The 24,027-nt window shown below is 41.1% G+C and overlaps 1 protein-coding gene across 2 annotated transcripts in view; it reads left to right on the forward strand.

Moving 5' to 3' along the window:
* Positions 1 to 24,027, forward strand: part of gria1a (glutamate receptor, ionotropic, AMPA 1a) — a 158,755-nt gene that overhangs the window by 55,490 nt on the left and 79,238 nt on the right. For both annotated transcript variants that reach the window (XM_053630476.1, XM_053630477.1), the window contains exons 3-5: positions 2,143 to 2,382; positions 21,222 to 21,406; positions 23,329 to 23,382. In XM_053630476.1, coding sequence (XP_053486451.1) covers positions 2,143 to 2,382; positions 21,222 to 21,406; positions 23,329 to 23,382 — 479 coding nt within the window. The remainder of the gene's footprint in view (positions 1 to 2,142; positions 2,383 to 21,221; positions 21,407 to 23,328; positions 23,383 to 24,027) is intronic.

Genomic DNA, 24,027 nt, shown 5'->3' on the forward strand with positions numbered 1-24,027 from the left:
ACCACAGAACCTGATCCCATTAGAAGTTCCAGTAGTGTCTGGCAAACTGAAGACGCTTGAGTTGGTTTTTGGATGAGAGTAGAGGCTTATTCCTTGAAACCCTTCCAAACAACTTGTGGTGATTTAGCTGACTTCAGATTGTAGTTTTGGAGACTTTCTGACCCTAAGTTGCAACTAACTTCTCCAATTCTCCAGCTGTGATCATTGGAGATTTTTGGGCACTCAAACCATCCTCTTCACAGTGTGTTGAGACAATATAGACACGTATCCAATTCCAGGTTGATTCATAAAATTTACAGTTGACTGGAACTTCTTAATTATTTCCCTGATGGTGGAAATGGACATTTTCAATGATGTGTCATTTTCTTATAGCCATTTCCCATTTTGTGAAGCTCAACAACCTTTTGCCGCACATCACAGCTATATTCCTTGGTGTTACCCATTGTTACAAATGACTAAGGGAATTTGGCCTATGTGTTGCCTCGTATTTAAACCCCTGTTAAACAGGAAGTCATGGTTGAACAATTTCCTGTTCCTAGTCAACCAGGTGTACTAAAACAAATGTAAAATATCAAGAGGAATGTACTTCAAATATATTTTCTTATGTGAGCTCATAGGGGTGCCAATAATTGTTGCACACCTATATTAAACAAAGATTTAAAAAAAAATAAACCTGTGTTCTGTTTGCAATTGTTTGATATCCATGGGGATATTTTTGTGATTTTTTTTTTTAACAAAAGATCAAAAAGTTAAACAATAAAGGCAATTTTTCACGGCCTTCTTTGCTCATATTTACCAAGGGTGCCAATATTAGTGGAGGGTACTATTAGTGGAGGCTGAAAATGCAATCAGTATCAGATAACACAAAGCTTTACATAAGATGGTTTGTACTTGTGAGCTTTGCCTTTGGTTTACTTAGTGCAAGTATCCATTATTTGAAATTTAGTTATCTGACATCCTAATAAGTCCTAAATATCTATCCGTCACTGTTAATGGTTTATTATGGAAAACTAAGTGTTTTAATAGTAACAGGAAGATAAATTGATACAGGTTGCTAGTTCATGGCATAAAGCAGTTGCTGGCTTGTGGTAAAAAAAAAAAAATAAGGGACCATTCAGGATAGCCACAGATGGCATATAATGCGTGGAATCTGATCTGATGTGCCATATGTCTTCAGTAATAGCTAAATCCGAGCGAGGCAGACTCCACCTCTTTTAGTCTCATTCTCTCTCTTTTACCCCAAGCAGAATTATAGTGATAGTTGTGATCAGCTACATGTCTAGCAGCTTTGTAAAACACCTGTTAGGTAATTGTAGCTTCTGTGATAATCATTTTTGTGCTCATTTTTGTGGCGTGGGAAAAATATTTTTGGCATGATAGTATAAATAGATTGGAAGATTTACTCTGTTTTTCTGCCCTTACTGTTATATGTATAAGATAGCTCAGTTTATGCCGATATCTGCATTAAATTTAGTGCACAAGAAGCTCACTGATGGCACCACACATGGGCATTTGCCGGTATCCTAGGCACAGATGCCAACTTTCTCCTGCTTGTGTGCCACATAGTAGTGGCTCAGCCTGTTTGCTGGGTGACAGCCATGCCAGTTTACCCTGAGCCCCCAGTACTCCCTCAGGCATCTCCTGCTGAACCCTGGGCCTTCAACAGAAAACTGACTTATATTTCAATCTGTTTGAAATAAGCATTGAAATACGAGTCTTATGGATACAGTAAGAAGAAAATCCTAACCAGGGCACAGATAGCGGCAAGGAAAGGATTGCCAGATTCAGAATTAACCTAGTGGAGAATCCTGGTTTAGGAAATAGTTTAAGAAACAGATGGTGGCTATTTTACTTTACTGGAGAAGCAGGGATTGTGGTAGTTAGAATTAGTGGAGTGTATTGATTAGCATTCTTCATGAGCCACCCAGCCCCTATAAGCACTCAGCATGGGCCAATTCACACTGAAAGAACAGCCTCATTATTGCTTTTCTATTTATTTATTCCAACTGCATTGATTTATGGATATTAGTATGTCAGTAACTACCAAGACTCTTTTTGTGCATACGTTAACAGTGCAAAAAAAAGTTATGTGCTCTGTTTTTAAAATCTGCATACCTTAACACTTGTCTTGTTATGTTGCAGTTTGTTCGCAGTTTGCAAAAGGAGTGTATGCCATCATTGGTGTACACGACAGGAAGACGGTGAGCATGCTGATGTCATTTTGTGGTGCGCTGCACGTCTGTTTTGTGACACCCAGCTTCCCCATTGAGACCTCCAATCAATTTGTGATTCAACTGCGGCCTGAGTTGCAGGACGCCTTGGTTGGGGTCATTGAACACTACAAGTGGACCAAGTTTGTCTACATGTATAGCTCTGATTCAGGTGGGCATCAAGTTGAAATCAGTGGGGTTCAAGACAAATTTTTTATTGGTACATAAAAATTATTTAAAAATTAGAATTTAGATTCAACATTAAATTAGAAGTTTGAAAAAGTTCCTTAGCGTGGCTTAGTTGGCTGTGTTGTTTCTATAAGGATGTTGCAGATATAGAGATAGAAATAGCCAGGACATGGTTGCCATAGTAACTAGGAAAGTGTCATGGTATCCAAGAAAGCTTTACTATGGCTGCTAAATGCTGTAAACACTAAATAGTACTGTAATGTGATGTAATATTTTGACATAACATACTGTAACATGCACATTTGCATACATTACAGTGCAGTTCCTACTGTTAAACTACTGACACTGTGTTCTGACACTTTTTTGATTGCATAATCCTCTCATGCCTTCTTCAAAATATGCATGTAACACTAGTTCATGGAACAATCCTAATTCTGATTTTTGATGATTTTTTGAACATTAGCAAAAATTTTATAAATAACAAATTGTGATTTTGACACACCATTTGTTCAAGCAATACTGGTAATCTAGTTTGACTCTAATGACCATGAAAGTGGGACTTGTTCTATTTGTGTTCTTTGTGTGTGTGTGTGTGTGTGTGTGTGTCTGTGTGTTCCAAAAACAGCATTCTATTGTATCTTTCCTTAGAGAATTAGCACACCGCTTCCTGCTCTCTATGCTTTTTATGTTAATTTATCTATTCAGTGCCTTTTGGATGATGATTAAATAATCTTACCAGAATACAAAGTGTCAGTCTGAAGGTACGCTTACAAATACAGCGATTTTATTGCTGCAAGTCGCCAGTCACTGTACTATAAAGTCGCATGTAGGTGTTCCAGCTATTGGTTTCCATAGTAACACGGGTGGTACAACTAGCATTCCATTTTTGACAACCAACCAGTTTTCTTGGCGATAAAATGAAACATTCTGAAGGGAGAGTTTGTATATAAAATTCACCAGTGTATATATGCATCACATCCTAAGAGATCAAGGAAAAGCAGTGTGTGCTCTTTGCCATTGTGGCCATCTATCTGTGGCAAAATCGTGAATGCCAATTAGCTTAGCTTAGCTTATGGCCTTAGTGCATTTAAAGCAAAATAATAATAATAATAATAATAATAATAATAATGAAACAATTTTTTGTTGCAATTGAGCAAAATCCTGGTGTAGCTCCTATATCTAAGTGAGCATTAGCATCAGGGTCTCATTCACTATCTGTTCGATGGTGACTGGGAGCAGGCCTGCAGCTCCTTGGCTATGGCTTCCATGTTTCCTGGGTGAAGTCTTTGGTACTGCTTTGACGCTGCTTCAGCGCCCGGGACCAACAGACACTTCACCCAAAATAGGAGCTACATCTGGATTTGGCTCAATTGCAACAAAAAGTGAGTGTTGTATTATTATTATTATAATTGTTATTATTATTATCATTTAAACATGCTAACACCATAAGCTAAGCTAATTGATGATTGCTGCATTGGCGCTACTTCTGCTAGCAAGCATGGGAGGCTATGGATCACATGTGCTACTGTCTTCACTCCCATTGGTAGTCACTGCACCAAGTCACCCCAAATTTGCATAATTTTTAACTTTTCCCAACTTTATTGTGTCACTGGACATGCCCACATCTAGTTGCCAGCAGTTGCTGTTGCTCAAGTTGCCAGCTCTCATTGAAAATGAATGGTTTCTGGTCGCTTTGTCACTGCGAGTCACTGTATGTGTGAGTGCACCTTGAGGTAGCACAAAGCAACAGTAGGTACAAAAACTTCTGATTACTTTATCATCAAAATGAGTGTTCCCTACCAGATGCTTCTTATGCATGTCATTTGCATGACCAATACCATCTGCATGGAAACTTCCCATTGCATCTTTACTGCATTGGCATGGCATGATCATCTGCATTTGTGCCTAGCTACTGGTCTCAGTACCCTGGAATTGTCTTTTTGTATGAATATAGAAAACAAATGTGTGTCCACAAACCTGACTGAGTCACACTCATTCTATCAGAAGTAATGGGCAAAAATTCTGGCAAAGTGTTTTAAAAAGCTTGTGGAAGGTTTTGTGATACCCCAAGTTGTTGATACAATTTAAGCAATTAAAAGGCAATGTCACTAAATACTAATTGGTGAACCTAAGGAATGAGCCATTATGTTCACCAGTGTATGTGCCTCATCCAGTCCGCCCTGTGTCCCAGTTTAACATCTTGCCCACCAAGCTCAGTGACATCAGAGAGATCATAAGAAAGACCAGATCATAAGCAGCTCCAGGCCCCAATGGGATACCCTACAAGATCTATAAGAACTGCTGACCCTGCTGTGGACCCTCATGCAAGCTGTCTGGAAAAAGCAATGCATCCTATCAGAGTGGGGAAGTGCTGTGGCGGTTTTCATCCCCAAGGAAAAGGACTGAAAAGTGATCAGCCAAATCAGGAGTATTGCTTTGGTCAATGTTGAAGGATCTTCTTCTCTGTTTGGCACAGAGAATAACCAACTACCTTACAGAGAATGTTGACACCAGTTGCCAGAAGGTGGGGGTCTCAAGCTTCCCAGGGTGTGTGGAGCATTCATCAGTGATTTGGGAGCAGATCCAACTGGCCAAGTATGAAAAGAAAGATTTTCATATCGTTTGGCTTGACCTCACGAACGCATAAGGATCAGTGCCATATCAGTCATCAACTACACCACCAAGTTCTTCCACATGCCTGACAACATCAGGAGCCTGGTCTCCAATTACTTCAAGGACCTGCAGATGGGCTTTCCCCTCTAGGATTGCAGTACCAGATCACCACAGTTGGAGGTAGGAATTGCCATGTGATTCTCAATCTCACATATCTTGTTTGTGGTCACCTGAGGTGAGGTAATACTCATTGGAGCAAGACAGGTGGTGGTATGGGGTCAGATAGGATGCAGGATGAAGATCAAGCCCGCCAAGTCCCAATTTCAGTCACTCAGGAAAGGGTTTAGGAACGACATCACCATCTTTGTTGTGGGCGGTGAGAAAATCCCACTGCTGGCTGAACAGTCTCTCAAAAGCCTTTGGAGAAAATACACAGCTGAGCTCTGTCATAAGCACATGAGCACGTGGTTAAACAGCTTTCTGATGGTCTGGCAAGGATTGACCAAAGCCCACTTCCAGGAAAGTTAAAGGTGTGGTGCTGCCACACCACACTGTATCAGAAAATAAACTGCCTATTGAAATTGTGTGAAATACCCTTATCACAGTAAGCAAGATGGATGGGAAAGCCAACTCTTTCATACGAAAGTGGCTCAGCTTTCCGCAATGCCTAACTGAAACTGGTCTCTTTGGATAGAACATCCATCAGCATGGGCTACAAGCAGGAGAAGACAAGGCTAGTGTTGGAGCTGAGGGAATCCACTGATCAGGCAGTGCGGAGTGCAAATATCCAGGTCCACATGGGCCACAAGTGGAAAGCCCATGCTGAAGTCAATCTGGCAAATAGCAGGCTTCAGCACAAAGAGATCATGTGCAGAGTCCAGAGAGGAAGGGCAGGTTATGGGTGGGGAGAAGCTCTGGGGATGTAGTCCAAGGCCACCCAGGAAGAGAGGAAGGAACTAGTAGTGTATGAGGTGACAATGATGGAGGATGATTGTTATAAGATCAAGGCTGTTGCACAGGGACAACAGGGGGCTGGACAATGTGGGAAGACATTGTTGGCAGAAACATCAGCATGGTGGACCTGTGGAAAATACCACAAGCAAGGCTTATTTTTCTTATCAGGGCAACATAAAACATATTCTTCTGCCCATTGAACCTGCACCAGTAGTTTGGCCAGGAAGAATACTGCCCCCTCTGCAGCAGTCTAAATGTAAGTCTCCAGCACATCTTGTTTGTAGGGTGACCAGATGCAAATGGACCAAATGTGGGACAAGTAGTAAGTTTGTGTGGGACAATGTTTCTGACACCGAAAGGCCTACCATTTTGATGTCTATCTAAGTGAATAAGAAACATGTATACTCGGCCCATTTATATTTATGTCTTTTGTGTCAAACAGTGCAACAAAGAGAAACATTACTGCATAAAAAATTAAGCGGAGAAAAAAAATGATTTCTATAGCTTGACCTTAGGTGTGCCCAGTTTGAATGAAAGCTGTGGGCACTGGAGGAGGTGTGACAAGCAGTAATGCCATAGCAGGTCAGCATCTACCTGTGTAATCAATTGTAGAATGTGCAGTGAGGTGAAGCAGTATGTAGGTGCGTAAGATCAGCATGTAGTTTATTGTGGGCAAAACAAAAATCATCATCATCACAGATCAAAACATGGGTCAATATTGTACATGGGTATGCAGCAGGAAAAAGGGATCCATAATCAGTGAACAAAAACACAAAAGCTGATCAAAACCAGGAAATAACTGTTAATTCTAGGACAAGGTGAAAAACAGGGAAACAATAACTCAGAACAGAATGCATGATAAGACCTGGCACTGAAACTTGGACACACAAGAATATAAATAGGCAAACTGATCAGAAACTAATACAAAATAGGTAAGTACAACTAAGACACAAATGGGTAATAAACCAGTGACAACACAGGGGCAGAGACAAGACTCAAACCAAAACATGGACAATAATATCGCAAAATGCACATGGACAGTGATAAAAACAAACACGGAGGCATTGTTCATGCTGGGAACCATGCCGTGTTCCAAGAGACGCAGAGGGGGAATTACATGAAGTGTATGTAAAAATTTCCTACTGAAAATCTGATATAGTATATAAAGGCTGAATAAATATACATCTTAGCTAGTATTTTGAAATGGCATCTTATGAAGTATCTATAAAGTAGATGCTTAATTGATTTAGCACAGATAATGTATGGTAACATAAAATGTGTGGGGCTGTGAAAAATTTTGTTTGAATGTCTTGTACAAGGTGGATTCTTTCTTAATCATTCATTTTTAAAAATGCCTTTAGAAGAGAAACTAGAAGAAACTAGGCTAAAAGCATGTGCTATCCAGTCAAAAGACCCTAAAATTTGTGGTTGTTAGTTTAAATTAAAGAGCTAGCTAAGTGTAAGTGCAGCTTTTCTATTTACCATGCTTACAATTTGGAAGAGACACAGCCTTGAAACCCTTGACTTAAAAATGGGACACAGGTATGGATCTTTCAGTGTGATCTTTCAGCCGGCTCAGGTCCTGGGGATCTCGTATGGATTTGTAAGAGGAGCCAGAGACGAGCGCTGCTCTGTCTTGCTCTGTCGTCCAGGTCTGGCTCTCCGCCTTTCCCTTTAACTTTGGAAAGCCAAATCACCTTCGCTGACTCCGAGGGTAGAGGGTGCCATTGCACCAAAACCGACAGCAGCTCTCAAGCATATAAAGTGCAGCTTGAAGTGATTACTAGGGCAGTTGAAAAGTTGAATATAGACTGGACCGGGGAAGAGGAAGTGGCTTGTAGCAGGCTGGATGAGTGCTTCCTCTCCAGTGAAAATAAATATAAATCTCCCATCACACCGGAGAAAACCACTTTTTTCCAGAAGTGCATGATGAGATATCACGCTTCTGGGGAAAACCACACACTAGCCGTGTTTATAACCCCGCGACATCTGATTACTCAGCCATCATGGGGAGTGAGCATCACGGCTATTTAGTGATGCCGAAGGTGGAGGAGGCGCTTGCGAGCCACCGCTCTCCATCAACGGCAGGTACTTTAGGGGGGCCAACTTTACAATCCAAGCCATGTAAGGCCACCTCAGTGTTGGTGGGCAAAGCCTATGCGGCAGCGGGTTTTGCTTGTGGGTCACTGCATACAATGTCAGTGTTGCAGGCCTACCAAGCAGTCAAGCTGAGTGAACTTCATACTGGGGAGGGAATTGGGCCTGAGCCAGTGGCAGAGCTGCGCCGCACCATGGATTTGTCTCTCCGGACGACCAAGCAAATGGCCCATCATATCGGCCGTTCAATGGTAGCTTGGATGTGGCAGAGAGGCACCTATGGCTCAACCTCTCAGGGATGGGGGAGAAAGATAAGGTCTACTTGCTGGAAGCCCCTGTTAAACCTTCCGGCCTGTTTGGTGGTGCGATAAATGCCATCGCCGACAGGTTTTGCGAGGCAAAACTGCAAACGGCGCCATTCAGCCAGTTCCTTCCCCGTCGTGTCGAGTTCGTCCCGGGCATCCATGAGTGGAGCCTGGGCCAGCGCTAGTGCGAGGGAGATGCAGAAGGCAAGTGTGGCGACTCGCCTTCCCCCGTGGAGAGCCAGGGGGATCGGGCGGCCACAGTCGCAGCCTGCTAACAGGCCTGATCTAAGAATGATCACAAAAGCAAAGCAGGCAAAGAAGGAACGGTCCTGATGGGCCACGGAGGGACGTATCAGGGGACATGAGGTTGTTAGGGCAGATAGCCCCCAGTGCTACTGTAGGGCCTGCCCAAACCAAGGCCGTCCCACATTTTCAGCCTTTTCTGGTCACATGGCAACGAAAATCTGATGCTTTCCCTCCAACAGAATGTGGAAAAGCTAACGCCACTAAAAGACCATCTGGCAGCATGGAAACTACTGCCAAATGTGTCTCCATGGGTTCTGTCTACAATAGAAAAGGGTTACCAGGTCCAGTTCCCCCCTGGGTTCCCACTCTGAGTTCTCCCCCCTGAGTTTCCCCTCTGACCCCCCTGGTTCAGAGGTGTGCTCATCACAGTAGTCAGCACAGAGCAGAGCCCAACGTTAGCGCAGGAAGTAAGATCCCTTTTGGACAAAGGGGCCATAGAACATGTACCACGTTCCCTAAGGGAGGGAGGTTTTACAGCCATTATTTCCTGGTCCGCAAAAAAGATGGGAGCATGCGGCCAATTTTATATCTGCGTCATGTGAACCGTACTCTTCGGATATACGGGTTCAAGATGTTGACGCTCAAACTTATTGTGCCACAGATTCAGTTCGAGGACTGGTTTGTGACGATAGATCTGAAAGATGCATATTTCCACATAGGAATATCGCCCAGTCACAGGAAGTTCCTGAGGTTTGCGTTTGGAGACAATGCATACCAAATCTGGGTTCTTCCCTTCGGGTTAGCTTTATACCCTCGCACCTTCACAAAGTGCATGGATGCTGCTCTGGCTCCCTTGCGACTCCAGGGCAGCCGTGTACTAAACTACCTGAATGACTGGTTACTTCTAGCTTGAACATCAAGGATCAACTTCAAGGAACTGGTGCTTCAACATCAAGATGTTGTTCTCGCGCATATGAGGAGCTTGGGACTCAGGTTGAACCTCAAGAAAAGTATGTTTTCTCCAGTGCAGAGGGCAAATTTTCTAGCAGTTATATGGGATTCTAATATGATGAGGGCATTTCTATCCACAACAAGCATAGGATTGATCTTATCGACATTGAGCAAGATAAAGCTGGGTCTGGGCATCCCCTCCAGTCTTTACGAGAGACTGTTGGGCCTTATGGCAGCAGCAGCCAACGTCATACCATTGGGCCTATTGCACATGAGACCGTTTCAGTGGTGGCTGAAAAGTCAGGGGTTTCATCTGATGATGAAACCTCTGAGAGTAATCAGTGTCACACAGCAATGCCTATGTGCTCTGAGTATTTGGAGGTGTCCCCAGTTTCTATCCTCGGGTCACACTCTAGGGGTGTCTTAGATGACTGTCCAGCTCATGGTCTTTGGAGCAGCCCTCATCTGGAGTGGCATATAAATCACCTAGAAATGCAGGCCGTATTCCTAGCACTGAATTTTTTTCTTTCTCAGTTAAGAGAGTCACCATGTGTTAGTTGTGACAGTTAACACAGCGGTGGTCTCATATATCAACCACCAGGGAGGGTTACGTTCGCGCCCCCTGTTCAGGTAGGCACAACTAATCCTTCTCTGGGAAAGTTCTTGTCAATGAGTGCACTGTACATTCCGGGCAGCCAGAATGTGGGGGCAGACATCCTGTCAAGGCAGGGGCTGAGGCCTGGGGGTTGGAGGCTCCATCCACAAGTTGGGGAGTCCATATGGCAGAGGTTCGTCGGAGCGGAAGTGGATGTGTTCGCCTCCGAAGAGACAACACACTGCCCGCTGTGGTTTGCCCTCACTCCTCCCGCACCATTGGGGCTGGACGCCATGGTGCGCATGTGGCCGAGGTCACGTCTATATGCTTTTCCCCCAATCGCTCTGATCCCACAAGTTGTAGTGAGAGTTTTCCAAGACCGTATACGTCTGCTGCAAGTAGCACCTTATTGGCCAGCTTGAATATGGTTCTCGGAGATAATATCCCTGCTCGATGGCACTCCTTGGGAGATTCCAATCGACAGGGATCTACTGTCTCAAGCCGGAGGGCTGATTTATCACCCTCGGACGGAACTATGGAAACTGTGGGTCTGCCCTGAGGGGCACCAGCTCATAGATTCTGGTCTCACAACTGAGGTTATAGAGACCATGTTAAACACTAGAGCACCATCCACAAGGAAATTGTATGTGCTCAAGTGACGGCTTTTTGTCTTGTGGTGTGACGTCAGCTAGACCCAGTGAACTGCGCAATAGCTACAGTCCTGGAGTTCTTACAAGGACGTTTCTCAGCGGGGTTGGCTCCTTCTACAATCAGGGTTTATGTGGCCACCATTTCGGCCAGCCACACCCCTGTTGATGGAGACTCTGTTGGGCAACATCCTCTAACTTCGAGGTTCATGCATGGTGTCAGGCGGCTGAAGCCCATCTGCAGGTCGCTCGTATCTTCCTGGGACCTTTCTGTGGTCCTGGAAGGTCTCTCAGGGGCCCCATTTGAACCCTTAGAGTCAGCCTCTGAGAAGCTTCTGACTCCAAAGGTAGCTCTTCTGCTGGCCCTGACATCTCTGAAGCGAGTAGGAGATCTACAAGCTCTCTCTGTTGCCCCTTCCTGCCTTGACTTTGCACCTGGATTAGCCAAGGCCTTCCTGTATCCAAGGCCGGATTATATTCCTAAAGTGCCTACATTAAGGGCTCTCTGTACTTACGTTCACCGCTCCGGCCAGTGGCGTAAGTTGGAGCAGCTGCTGGTCTGCTTTGGTGGCGACAGTAGAGGTGATGCTGTGTCAAAGCAGCGCATCTCTAATTTGACAGTGGAAGCAATCTCTATTGCTTATGAGGTGCGCGATCTCGCTACGCCTCTGGGCATAAGGGCTCATTCCACAAGGGCGGTCGCCTCCTCAAAGGCTTTGTCCAAAGGGGTATCCTTACAAGATGTGTGTGCTGCTGCAGGGTGGTCTACGCCACACACATTCATTTGTCATTCCACTCCGGGCTTGAGTGTCTTGCAGTGACCCTCGGGCTTGGGTCTTTTTGAATAGGCCGTACCCTCGGTATGACAGAGTGGGTATTCTCGTTCCCATAGTGTTATGCTAAACACAATGTCGAGTTCCCTTTAAAAGGGAACATCTGGGTTACGCATGTAACACTGTTCCCTGAGAAGGGAACGAGACATTACGTAGCTTTGTCATACCAGGACAGGCCTGTGATTTGCGTCTTCGCTTCAGATAATAGAGGTTGACGGCGTGGTTCACAAGTGCCATATATATCATGCGACGCGCTTAATTGCCATGTCACCTGATCATGGCAGGCCTATAAATGGAGGCATGATTTTACACAAGCTTCAGGTGCCAGTCATGAGTGCAAGGGCGCTCCCATAGTGTTATGCTAAACGCAACGTCTCATTCCCTTCTCAGGGAACAGGGTTCCATGCGTAACCCAGACGTTATGCCACAATGATGAGACCCCATGTTTTAATGCTCAACCCTTATGATTTCATAATAGGAACTGCAATTTACTGATTGGTTGTAGAATTCTTTAGCGCTTCCATTCAACTATCACTGGTTGGTTTTATTGTCCATTGTTTGCTTAAATTAAATTCTTTTTACATATTAAAAAAAATATGCATAGACATATTTAATTTTATATTTATATTATTCAGTCTTTAAGAAGTTGGTACTTTCTGCTTGCAATCCAGTACTAAGCTGTAACCCCAGCCCAGGACATTACATTACCAGCAGAGATCTAGAATCTCCAGAACTGTAGCAGAAACTCTTCAGAAAACTTCACTCAGAAATCTTCACATTTTCACTTTACCGTATATAAATTTTCTAAGTAACTTTGTGATGTCTTGTGTCTCTTAATGATTGCGTAAATTCTTAGCCTTACTGCAGATTGCCTATGCTGTGTTTGCCCATTTATTCTTTGCACAATTCTTTTGTGCAATTTTGCATTTGACTTTTTCTTGTATTTTATCTTCACCAAATGTTTTAAGCTCATTTCAAAATTAAATTAAAATAACACCCAAAATCGGTATATTAATGGACATTTTAATATTTTTTTAAATAATTGTGACAGATTATTTATACTGCAATATGTTTTGTTTTGTTTTTTTGCTTCTTCGCTGCATTCTGCTCAGTGCAGCTTGTCTGTGCCCTTGGATTTATAAATCTTTTTTGTGTGTGTGTGTGCCTGTTTTGAAGCAAGGCAATCACAGAAACAGCTGGGATAATGCCAAGTTTCTAAAGAAACTCCTACAAACGCTAAATAATTACTACCGAACAATAAAAGAGCAAACTTGAAGCTTTTTTATTTCAGTTTTCGTTTTGAACACAATGACATGCTGCTTATTGTTACATTACAGAATGATTAGCTACCTTACTGGTATATAATGTTTTTAAGATGTCAATTCCACATTTTCTGAGCCATAAACACAAAGTTACTCAGTGGCCAACTAGCTCACTTTCTTTTCTAAAATGTTAAACTAATTTTAGCTTAGTCTCCATTTTCTCAGTGCTCTAACCCCAGTATAGCTACGGTCTACCAAAAAAGTTATAAACTGAGAGTCTCGATCTTGGTCTTCTCGTTCCCCTACATTAACAATAGAAATTCAGAGGCAAACATTTTCATGTACTGGCAAGTGACAAAATAGACCTAATATATATTTTCTCAAGTACAGACTTTCTGACCCCAAGATACAACTAGCTTCTGCAATTCTCCAGCTGTGATCCTTGGAGATTTTTTGGGCACTCTAACCATCCTCTTCACAGTGTGTTGAGACTATACAGACACACTTTCAATTCCAGATTGATTCATAACATTTTCTGTTAACTGAAACTTCTAAATTATTGCCCTGATGGTGGAAAGGCATTTTCAATGCTTTTGCTATTTTCTTATAGCCACTTCCCATTTTGTGAAGCTCAACAACATTTTGCCACACATCACAGCTACAGTATCTCACAAAAGTGAGTACACCCCTCACATTTGTGTAAATATTTGATTATATCTTTTCATGTGACAACAATGAAAAAATGACACTTTGCTACAATGTAAAGTAGTGAGTGTACAGCTTGTATAACAGTGTAAATTTGCTGTCCCCTCAAAATAACTCAACATACAGCCATTAATGTCTAAACCGCTGGCAACAAAAGTGATGTACAACACCCCAAAATAGTGCCAAAAATTTCTAAGCACATAACTGTGTAGAATGTCTTTGTATGATGTAGCATTACAATTTCCCTTCACTGGAAATAAGGGGCCTGGAATGAGATTTTCAAAAAGCACATATAAATGTTATACGAGAAAAAGGGATGGAAGTTGTACAAAAAGATTTTTAAATGTACTTGTAAAAAAGATTAGAACTGCCTACAATGAAGTGTCAAATCTAGCACTTTTATAAATAGAAATTGATTAAATATGCCTTTTTTTAATTTATAGTAATAAGGACCATGTCAAAAAGCCTAACAATGGGCATTACAATGAAAGCTAATTTCAGCTGATGATCTAAAAACTTTAGGTGTGGTGTTTAGAATCTGACAAATCTGACACGCATGTAGAGTAGCCTATTCCTATAACATTGCATGTTCTCGAAAGAAACAACAGAAACTCAAGTAAATATGCAGCATTGCTATGCTTTAACAAACATTTATGTGAAAGGTAGACAAATTACAGATGACAACAAATTCTGACAAATGACAGATGACAAATTCTATAATGCTATATTATATAATTATAATATAGCGGATTATAGCTCCATGTCACATTGTGCAACTGGATCCTGGATTTCCTCACGAACAGACCCCAGCACATGCGGATTGGCAGTAAAACCTCCTCCATTCTGACCCTCAACACTGGCATTCCACAGGGATGTGTTCTGAGCCCGGTGCTGTATTCATTGTTTACATATGATTGTGTGGCTGTTCACAGCTCCAGCACTATAATTAAGTTTGTTGACGATACCACCATTGTGGGTCTGATCACCAACGATGACGAGACAGCCTACAGAGAGGAGGTGAGGTTCTTGGGATAATGGTGCCAGAGCAACAACCTGTTTCTTAATGGCAGTAAAAACTAAGGAGCTGGTGATTGAATTTATGAAACAGGATAAGGTACACACACCCATCAGAGGGGACAATAGAGAGGGTCAACAGCTTCAGATTCCTAGGGGTCAACCTCACTTCTAGACCCACTTGGACTGAGCACACATCATCCATCATTAAAAAGGCTCACCAACAACTTTATTTCTTCAGGCGTCTTAAGAAAGCCTGGATGTCCACTACAGTCCTCACCACTTTTTACAGAAGTGCAGTGGAGTCTGTCCTTAGAGGGTGTATTGCATTCTGGTATGGCAGGTGCTCCATAATGTAAAGGAAAGCTCTACAAAGGGTTGTTAAAACAGCTCAGAAAATCATTGCTATATAGTTACCAGCAGTTGAGACATATACACTACATGGTTCCTCAGAAAGACAGAGTGCATCATGAACGACCACAGTCACCCTGCACAGGCACTTTTCTTTTTTCTACCTGCTGGCAAATGACTCAGCACTATTCGAACACGTACTACGCAATTTGGAATAGTTTCTACCCCAATGTGATAAGACACTTTATAATAGCAATAATGTCACTGTCACTTTGTGCCTTATTGTATTGTCACTATTGTCTTATTGTCAAACAATTGTTATTTTTCTGTAATACTTGTACATTTTTGTAATTTCTGCACACATGTACACTTGTGTACATAGAAGTGATGCACGTATTTTATTCCTGTCTTGTCTATAGTCTGTCGAGCAGCATTCAAGAAAGTTTTTCATTGTACTTTGTACATGGTACTGTACACATGATAATAAACGATTTTGACTTTACTATTTGTAGGTTTTGCAGTTGTAACAGATTTTTGAGGGCTGATCTGAGTTAAAAGCTAGCTATATCTTTCAGAATCATTTTGTAGATGTGTTTACTTCATTATCTATTTAATTAGCTAGCATTAGAGTGAGCCTATTGTGCATGCTGCATTATTTTAACTTTGCAGTATCAAATTTTAAATTCCCTGTGACCTAGTTAAAGTCACAATTGTGTGTGTATATGTGTGTCAAAAATATTGGAACATGTGACTGACCGGTGGTTCTTATAGCCCAGGTGTGCCCTGTTAATTTTCTTGTTTAAACAATTAATAACTCAGAATGTCTACTCTTGGTTTGAACCCTGGGTTTTGGCTGTGAAGACTGAATTTGTTTTTAAAAATGAAGAGTGCTGTCTAGGAAAGCAAGCCATTTTGAAGTTGAGAAAAGAAGGAACTTGATCCGAGCCATTGCACAAGCACTGGACATAGCCAGTACAACAATTTAGAATGTCCTGAAAAGAAAGAACCCAATGGTATACTAAGAACCGGACAACGAACAGGTCAGCCAAGGAAAACAACAGCAGGTGATGACAGAACCATTGTGAGAGCTGTGAAGAAAAATCCAAAAACAACAGTCAGTCACATCACCAACCACCTCCCCAGGGCAGGGGTGAAGGTATCACAATCCACTGTTCGAAGGAGACTTTGAGAGCAGAAATATAGAGGCCATACCACAAGATGCAAACCATCAATTCAGCAGTAAGAATCGGAAAGCCAAATTGGAATTCACAAGGAAATTCGGAGATGATCTGCTCATGATTCAAAACATACAAGCTCATTGGTCAAGCACGGTGGAGGTTTAGTCATTGGCTTGGGTTTGCATGGCTGCAATGGCTGGAACGGGCCATTAATCTGTATTGATGTAACCCATGATGGTAAAAGCAGAATGAATTTATAGGTCTACAAAAACATTTTCTCTGCTAATTTACAGAGAAATTCATCCAATCTAATTGGGAGGAACTTCATAATGCAGTAAGACAAAAAACTCTGCCAACACAATACACAAAAGTATTTCATTAGGGCAAATAAGTTGAAGGTTTTATACTGGTCAAGTCAATCTCCAAATCTAAACCCAATTGAGCATACATTTCACTTCCTGACTGGAGGGAGAAAGCCCCTAAAATAAACAACAACTGAAAGAGGCTGTGGTACTAGTCTAGAAAAGCATCTAGAAGAATCCAATAATTTGGTGATGCCAGTGGCTCGCTGGCTTGATACAGTTATTGCAAGCTAGGGACATGCAACCAAATATTAAGTGTTATTTACTTTAATACTTTAATTGGGTGGTCTGCTACCAATATGCCATGTTCTAAGTTGTTTAACACATCTAGATGTAAAAATCGGGAAATGAAAGCTGAAATTCTATATTTTCATATTCATTTTATGTCAAACACAAATTACTTGCTGTTCCAAAAAAAGATAAAGACAAAATAAAGTGGGTTATTAAGGTTTGGGCCACCATCAGCTGATAGAACACATTCAATGCATGTTTGCTAGACTCTAAAAGTCTCTGGAACTAAACAGGTGAGATGAACACTGTTCTTCCTAAAGATAATCCCTCAGTTGGTGATTTTATCCCCACAGGCGTTCCACTGGTTTAAGATCTTTGTGATATACGTCATTTTATACTCATCAAACCATTCAGTAAGCTCTTGTGCCCTGTTGATGCAAACATTGCACCCATAAACCAGAATAGTTTTGTCTCCAGGATAGTCTCATTACAGGTATTAGTTAGAATAACTTTGTATTGATTCATGATGACCCTTCCCTCTAAGGGGCCAAGTAGACCCAAATGATGCCAACAAAATGACCCCCACAGTAAAAAAGAGCCACTATTTTTTTCTTTAATTTGTCAGCCATCTGTAAATGCTGAGGTTATCAGAAATGATCATTTTAGTACTGCTTTTTCATTTTCATTTTTTTTCCAAGGGAGGATGAATGTTCCTTGGTCACATCTACCTTTGCTCTGACCTTCACTTTGATGTCTGGCCAAGATTATTTGAACAGCGTAAATAAATGCACTCTGCACATACTGTATATTCCCACTGTCTCTGTGGGAATATATTACACAGAGCCTACATGACCATTTATTTTTGCACTGGAGGAAATCCCTAAATCACTTCTTGTCCAAGAATAGTAGATGAATCGCTGAGCACTTTTTATTCTCATGTACGTTGAGTTTGAACCAGCTGTCAGCACCAGGTATGCCACCTCCATCCCCAACATCCAATCAGCTGCGGTGGGCCTATAATAGCATCACCTGTCACTGGCTTTCAATGTAAAACTCATTTAAACTGCATATTGCAGGCTATGTTTAAGACAGAGAGTGAGAACTACAGATGAAGAAGCTTCCTCTCTTTCCCTCTTTTTCATCACTTTCTCTGTCAGCTTTTTTATTGCCCTGTCCTCAGGATGAGATCATGTGTCTGCTGGGATATTGTAAAGGATCTGCTTTTGATGTATGTCTCTATGACTTACTGATGGTTTTATTCTCTGGAAGCTCTAAAGGGCTAGGGCTATAGGGCCATTAACTCTCTGTGACTAAGAGGAACCATATTGCAGGAATCCATATTACCAACCTCCTGTTGCTTAGATACAGCCCTGCACCATTTCTGGGTTATTTTAAGCCCTTTAAGGAAATGCTTGTTTGTGGAGAGGTCTCTGTGTGTGTTTGCATGTGACACCAATGTGAATTTTGACATCACATACAGTATTGGCTCCTGTGTGTCTCTTTATAGGGTAGGCTACTCTTGTTTAGTGCTAGTCAAGATAAAAATGGCCCTATAAATTGTTTATTGGTTCTACATGCTGTACTTGATACATGATACAATCCTATTCTCTGCAGATGCATTTATTCATTTTTTAATGGATTTATTATGCATTAAAAATATACATAGAGTGCCCTCCACTAATATTGGCACCCTTGGTAAATATGAGCAAAGAAGGCTGTGAAAAATTGTCTTTATTGTTTAACCTTTTGATCTTTTGTTTGGATATCAAACAATTGCAAACAAAACACAGGTTTATCAAAAAATATCTTTATTAAACATAAGTGTGCACCAATTATTGACACCCTTTTAGTCAATATTTGTGCTACCTCCCTTTGCCAAGATAACTCTGAGTCTTCTCCTATAATGCCTGATGAGGTTGGAGAATACATGGCAAGGGATCTTAGACCATTCCTACATAAATAATTTCTCCAGATCCTTCAAATTTGAGGTCCACACTGGTGGACTCTCCTCTTCTGGGATGGCCATGGCATGACCTTGATTTTGTGGACAGTAAACTATTTTTGTGTTGATTTTGATGTATGTTTTGGATAATTGTGCTGCTGGAAGATCCAACCACGGCCCATTTTAAGCTTTCTGGCAAAGGCACTCATGTTTTCATTTAATATGTGTTGATATTTGATAGAGTCCATGATGCCATGTATCCTAACAGAATGTCCAGGTCCTCTGGCAGAAAAACAGCCCCAAAACCACCACCATATTTAACCATGGACATGAGGTACTTTTCCATATGGCTACCTCCCTGTGTGCACCAAAACTACCTCTGGTGTTTATTGCCAAAAAGCTCTCTTTTGGTTTCATCTGAACCCGATCCCATTTGTTACAGTTACAGTAGTGTCTGGCAAACTGAAGATGCTCGAGTTTGCTTTTGGATGAGAGTAGAGGCTTTTTTTCTTGAAACCCTTCCAGACAACTTGTGGTGATGTAGGTGACTTCAGATTGTAGTTTTGGAGATTTTCTGACCACAAGATACAACTAGCCTCTGCAATTCTCCAGCTGTGATCATTGGAGATTTTTTGGGCACTTGAACCATCCTCTTCACAATGTGTTGAGACAATACAGACACACTTTCAATTCCAGATTGATTCATAACATTTTCTGTTAACTGAAACTTCTTAATTATTGCAATGATGGTGGAAAGGCATTTTCAATGCTTTTGCTATTTTCTTATAGCCACATCCAATTTTGTGAAGCTCAACAACATTTTGCCACACATCACAGATACAGTATCTCACAAAAATGAGTACACCCCTCACATTTTTGTAAATATTTGATTATATCTTTTCATGTGACAACACTGAAGAAATTACACTTTACTACAATCTCAGGTCTGAATGGAGAGCAGGTGTGTTAAATTTAGTGTCATCGCTCTCACACTCCCTCATACTGGTCACTGGAAGTTCAACATGGCACCTCATGGCAAAGAACTGTCTGAGGATCTGAAAAAAAGAATTGTTGCTCTACATAAAGATGGCCTAGGCTATAAGAAGATTGCCAAGACCCTGACACTGAGCTGCAGCATGGTGGCCAAGACCATACAGCGGTTTAACAGGACAGATTCCACTCAGAACAGGCCTCGCCATGGTTGACCAAAGAGGTTGAGTTCATGTGCTCAGCGTCATATCCAGAGGTTGTCTTTGGGAAATAGACGTATGAGTGCTGCCAGAATTGCTGCAGAGGTTGAAGGGGTGGGGGGTCAGCCTGTCGGTGCTCAGACCATATGCTGCACACTGAATCAATGGTCTGCATGGCTGTCATCCCAGAAGGAAGCCTCTTCTAAAGATGATGCAAAAGAAAGCCCGCAAACAGTTTGCTGAAGACAAGCAGAGTACTGTGTACTGTGACATACTGAAGCAGAGCATGGCCGCAGGGCAGTATTCCAGCATGATAACGACCCCAAACACACCTCCAAGACAACCACTGCCTTGCTAATGAAGCTGAGGGTGAAGGTGATGGACTGGCCAAGCATGTCTCCAGACCTAAACTCTATTGAGCATCTGTGGGGCATCCTCAAATGGAAGGTGGAGGAGCACAAGGTCTCTAACATCCACCAGCTCCATGATGTCATCATGGAGGAGTGGAAGAGGACTCCAGTGGCAGCCTGTGAAGCTCTGGTGAACTCCATGCCCAAGAGGGTTAAGGCAGTGCTGGAAAATAGCTGGTGGCTACACAAAATATTGACACTTTGGGCCCAATTTGGACATTTTCACTTAGGGGTGTACTCACTTTTGTTGCCAACGGTTTAGACATTAATGGCTGTGTGTTGAGTTATTTTGAGGGGACAGCAAATTTACACTGTTATACAAGCTGTACACTCACTACTTTACATTGTAGCAAAGTGTCATTTCTTCAGTGTTATCACATTAAAAGATATAATCAAATATTTACAAGAATGTGAGGGGTGTACTCACTTTTGTGAGATACTGTATATTCCTTCGTGTTATGAATGACTAAGGGAATTTGACTTATGTGTTACCTCATATAAGTCATGGTTGAACAATTTCCTGTTCCTAGTCACCCAAGTGTAATTAAAAAAATGTAAAATATCAATGTGAATATACTTCAAATATATTTTTCTCATATGAATTGATAGTGGTGCCAATAATTGTTGCACATCTATATTTAACAAAGGTATTTTTTATAAACCAGTGTTGTGTTTGCAATTGTTTGATATCCATGAAAGCAGATTATTTTTGTAAATTTTTTGAACAAAATATCTTAAGGTTAAGCGATAAAGACAATTGTTATTTGATTAACATGTGAAAGTGGGGGTCAGTGTTCAGCTCTATTCCCTTCTTTCCTTTTTTGTTTTATTTTGTATCATTTTTCTTACACTATAATGTGACTATTTGTCATGCTGTGTTTTCCAGTGTGCATATGTGTCTCTCTAAAGAATGCTTGCCTCTTTCTGCTTTTAAAGGACTTATCGTTCTGCAGAAGGTTCTGGACACAGCAGCAGAGCGGAACTGGCTGGTGACTTCAGTGAATGTGGAGACCATGACTGAGGCATCGTTCCTCAAAGTCTTTCAGGACCTAGACAAGAGGAAGGAAGGCCAGATCATAATTGATTGTGAGCTGGAGCGCCTCAGCTCCATCCTAAAGAAGGTAATCAGTCATTTCCTCCTCCTTGTCTCCTTGTAGTAGGAAAAGGGACATATCTACCACCTTAGTCATTTGTTGAAGTGGTCTTCTTAGTTACTTGCTGAAGTGGACTTAAAAAAAAAAAGGATAATTGCAACAAGTAAAATGCCACTGTGCTGTTCCTTTATGTGGCCCATTGCTGCGCATCACAAAACTGCTTAATTTTACTAATAAAGGATTATCATTTAAAGAATTAAAGAATGAATTAAATTTTTTGAATTATTTTATTTATTTATTTTTGTAATCCACTCACTCTAACCATCATCTTATTGTGCACTGGCAGGCCTGGATGCTAATTTAAAATGCAATTCAAAGCGTTCACAAAGATCCACTGGCTATGGTTATCAGATAAGTGCTAGTTAGAGAAGTAGGAAGCTTCCTGAAACTGTAATTAATAACTACTCACCTTCTGGGGATTTTTTTCCCAATCCTTTCCTCTTTTTCTTTTGTGATGCAGTACGATCGGTTGACCAGTACTCTCTGCCTGGTTATTGTGCAGTTTCTGTAATTTTCTTTTGATAGATTAACACTCTATCACGGTCATTATAGGGAGAAATTTTCTTTTAAGTCAGTTAGAGTTTCAAGTTGGACTTGGCTGTTTATCCTGGAGGTGGCCTGAAGTGAAAGCTTTCTGCTGAGGTCATTATTAATAACTAATGCCACTGTCTGTTATGCCCTCAAGCTAGCATATGCTCTCATAACGTTATCTTAAAGACAACAGGGTTAGGATTGGCTCAGCTTCTATGTATTCATTTATTTATTAATTCATCTTCAGTAACCACTTTATCCTGGTCAAGGTTGAGGTGGATCCAGACACCACCATGTGTACATTCTTCACCACTAAGGGCACAGAGTAGCAATCATCTTTGGATGTCAAACCATTGCAAAAAAAAAAAGAGACAGTAATTCTCTGTTCTCACATACACACACAAGCACACGTTTTCTCTTTCTTCTTTCCAGTACACATGCGCACGCACACACACGCACACACACACACACACACACACGTGTGTGTGCTAATATAGGCATTCAAATTAACATGCATACACACATTCTCTGCTTATCACTCTCTTTCTTACATACCCACCCTTGTGCAGTGATACAAATTTAAGCATATTATGGCTCTGCTCACTTGACTGCTTAGTAAGTGAGTCAGCAAAGCAAACAGGGCAGATTGAAGGGTTTGGAATGTTAATGTGCTCCTCCTCCATTACTGCATGACTCATACTTTTCCAGCACTGGTGCCCTCTGTGTTTAACTAGCTTTGTTATTCTTCCTGTTTCTATCTAACAATAGAGATCTTTCAATCATTCCTGTCCTTCTTTGTGAAAATGAATGCATTTCTATGACATCTTAAGAAGCATTTCTAGCTATTGCACTCAGTAGGATGTGTTTGAAGATTTTGACTAAAATGGCACTGCTTTATTTTGTTTGAATTGTATGGGGCTCTCAAGAGATAGCACAGTGTCCCTCAAATCCAAATGTTTTTTTTTTTTTTAAGTTTTGAAATAAATGTAAAAGTATGTAAAATAGCTTTGTTGTTATATTAAATTGTGTTAATTATATTAACTTATATTAGCATTAGCAAAACCAATGTTTCAAATAATGCATAGGGATTCTCACTAGCACAAGAATATGTGGTCTGACTTAATTTACCCTTAGCCCTTACCATTCTTTTGCATTCAAGTTCACTTGAGTGAAATCCATTTTTTCCTTGATCTTGATTATTGGACAATAATTATTTAGTTGGTTGTTTATTCATTCATTCATTTTACTGCACTGACCAACTGTTAATGACTACAGTTAATTGTTCTTAACTACTGTTAAATGCCTCCAGTGTGTACCTTTTGAAACGCAATTATGTTTTACTCTGTTATCTCTTGTAGATTGTAGACCTGGGAAAAAACCGTAAAAGCTATCACTACATACTGGTAAACCTGGTAAGTATAAAACGCATACGTCTGTAAAAGTTCACATTCATCTGTTTGTACAAAAGAGCATGTAACTGGACAGGAAATGAACAGAAAGTCACAAAGTGAGCATTTCGAACATTGCAATTATTCTGAAGTCATTCAGTGGCCACCTCTAATTGGTGAAAAGTGAGCAGCATAGAGCTTGTCTGTAATGTCTCAGTAATGTTGAAATAATTAGGGGTCCAAACACTAAAGGTGCTGGAACCCTATTATACCTATTATACCACTTAGATTTTTTTGCTAATTTGCATAATATACACAACCTACTTTTGCTAACAAGTCCTAGGATTTTTGGGCTATCTTCACAACTTCACAACTACTCAGCAGAATGTGATCCTCAAAAATTATCGAAAATATCTTAAATGTCTAAACAATATGGCCGCCACATGTCTCAGATAACTCTTTTTCAGGAACCATAAGTCCAATCGAGCTGAAATTTGGTATGGTCTATCTATGTGTTAATCTGTATGTGGATTTTTGATGGTGACCTAATTACTTAATAAGCATGACTGCTATCAGCAACCTGCTTTAATCAGGCATTTGACAGGATTAAGATTGAGCTCTGTCACAAAACTTGGTAGGTTCTGTCATATCACAGCAAACCAGTGACTA

The sequence above is a fragment of the Ictalurus furcatus genome, chromosome 8 (genome assembly GCF_023375685.1).
Source record: "Ictalurus furcatus strain D&B chromosome 8, Billie_1.0, whole genome shotgun sequence".
Classification (NCBI taxonomy): domain Eukaryota; kingdom Metazoa; phylum Chordata; class Actinopteri; order Siluriformes; family Ictaluridae; genus Ictalurus; species Ictalurus furcatus.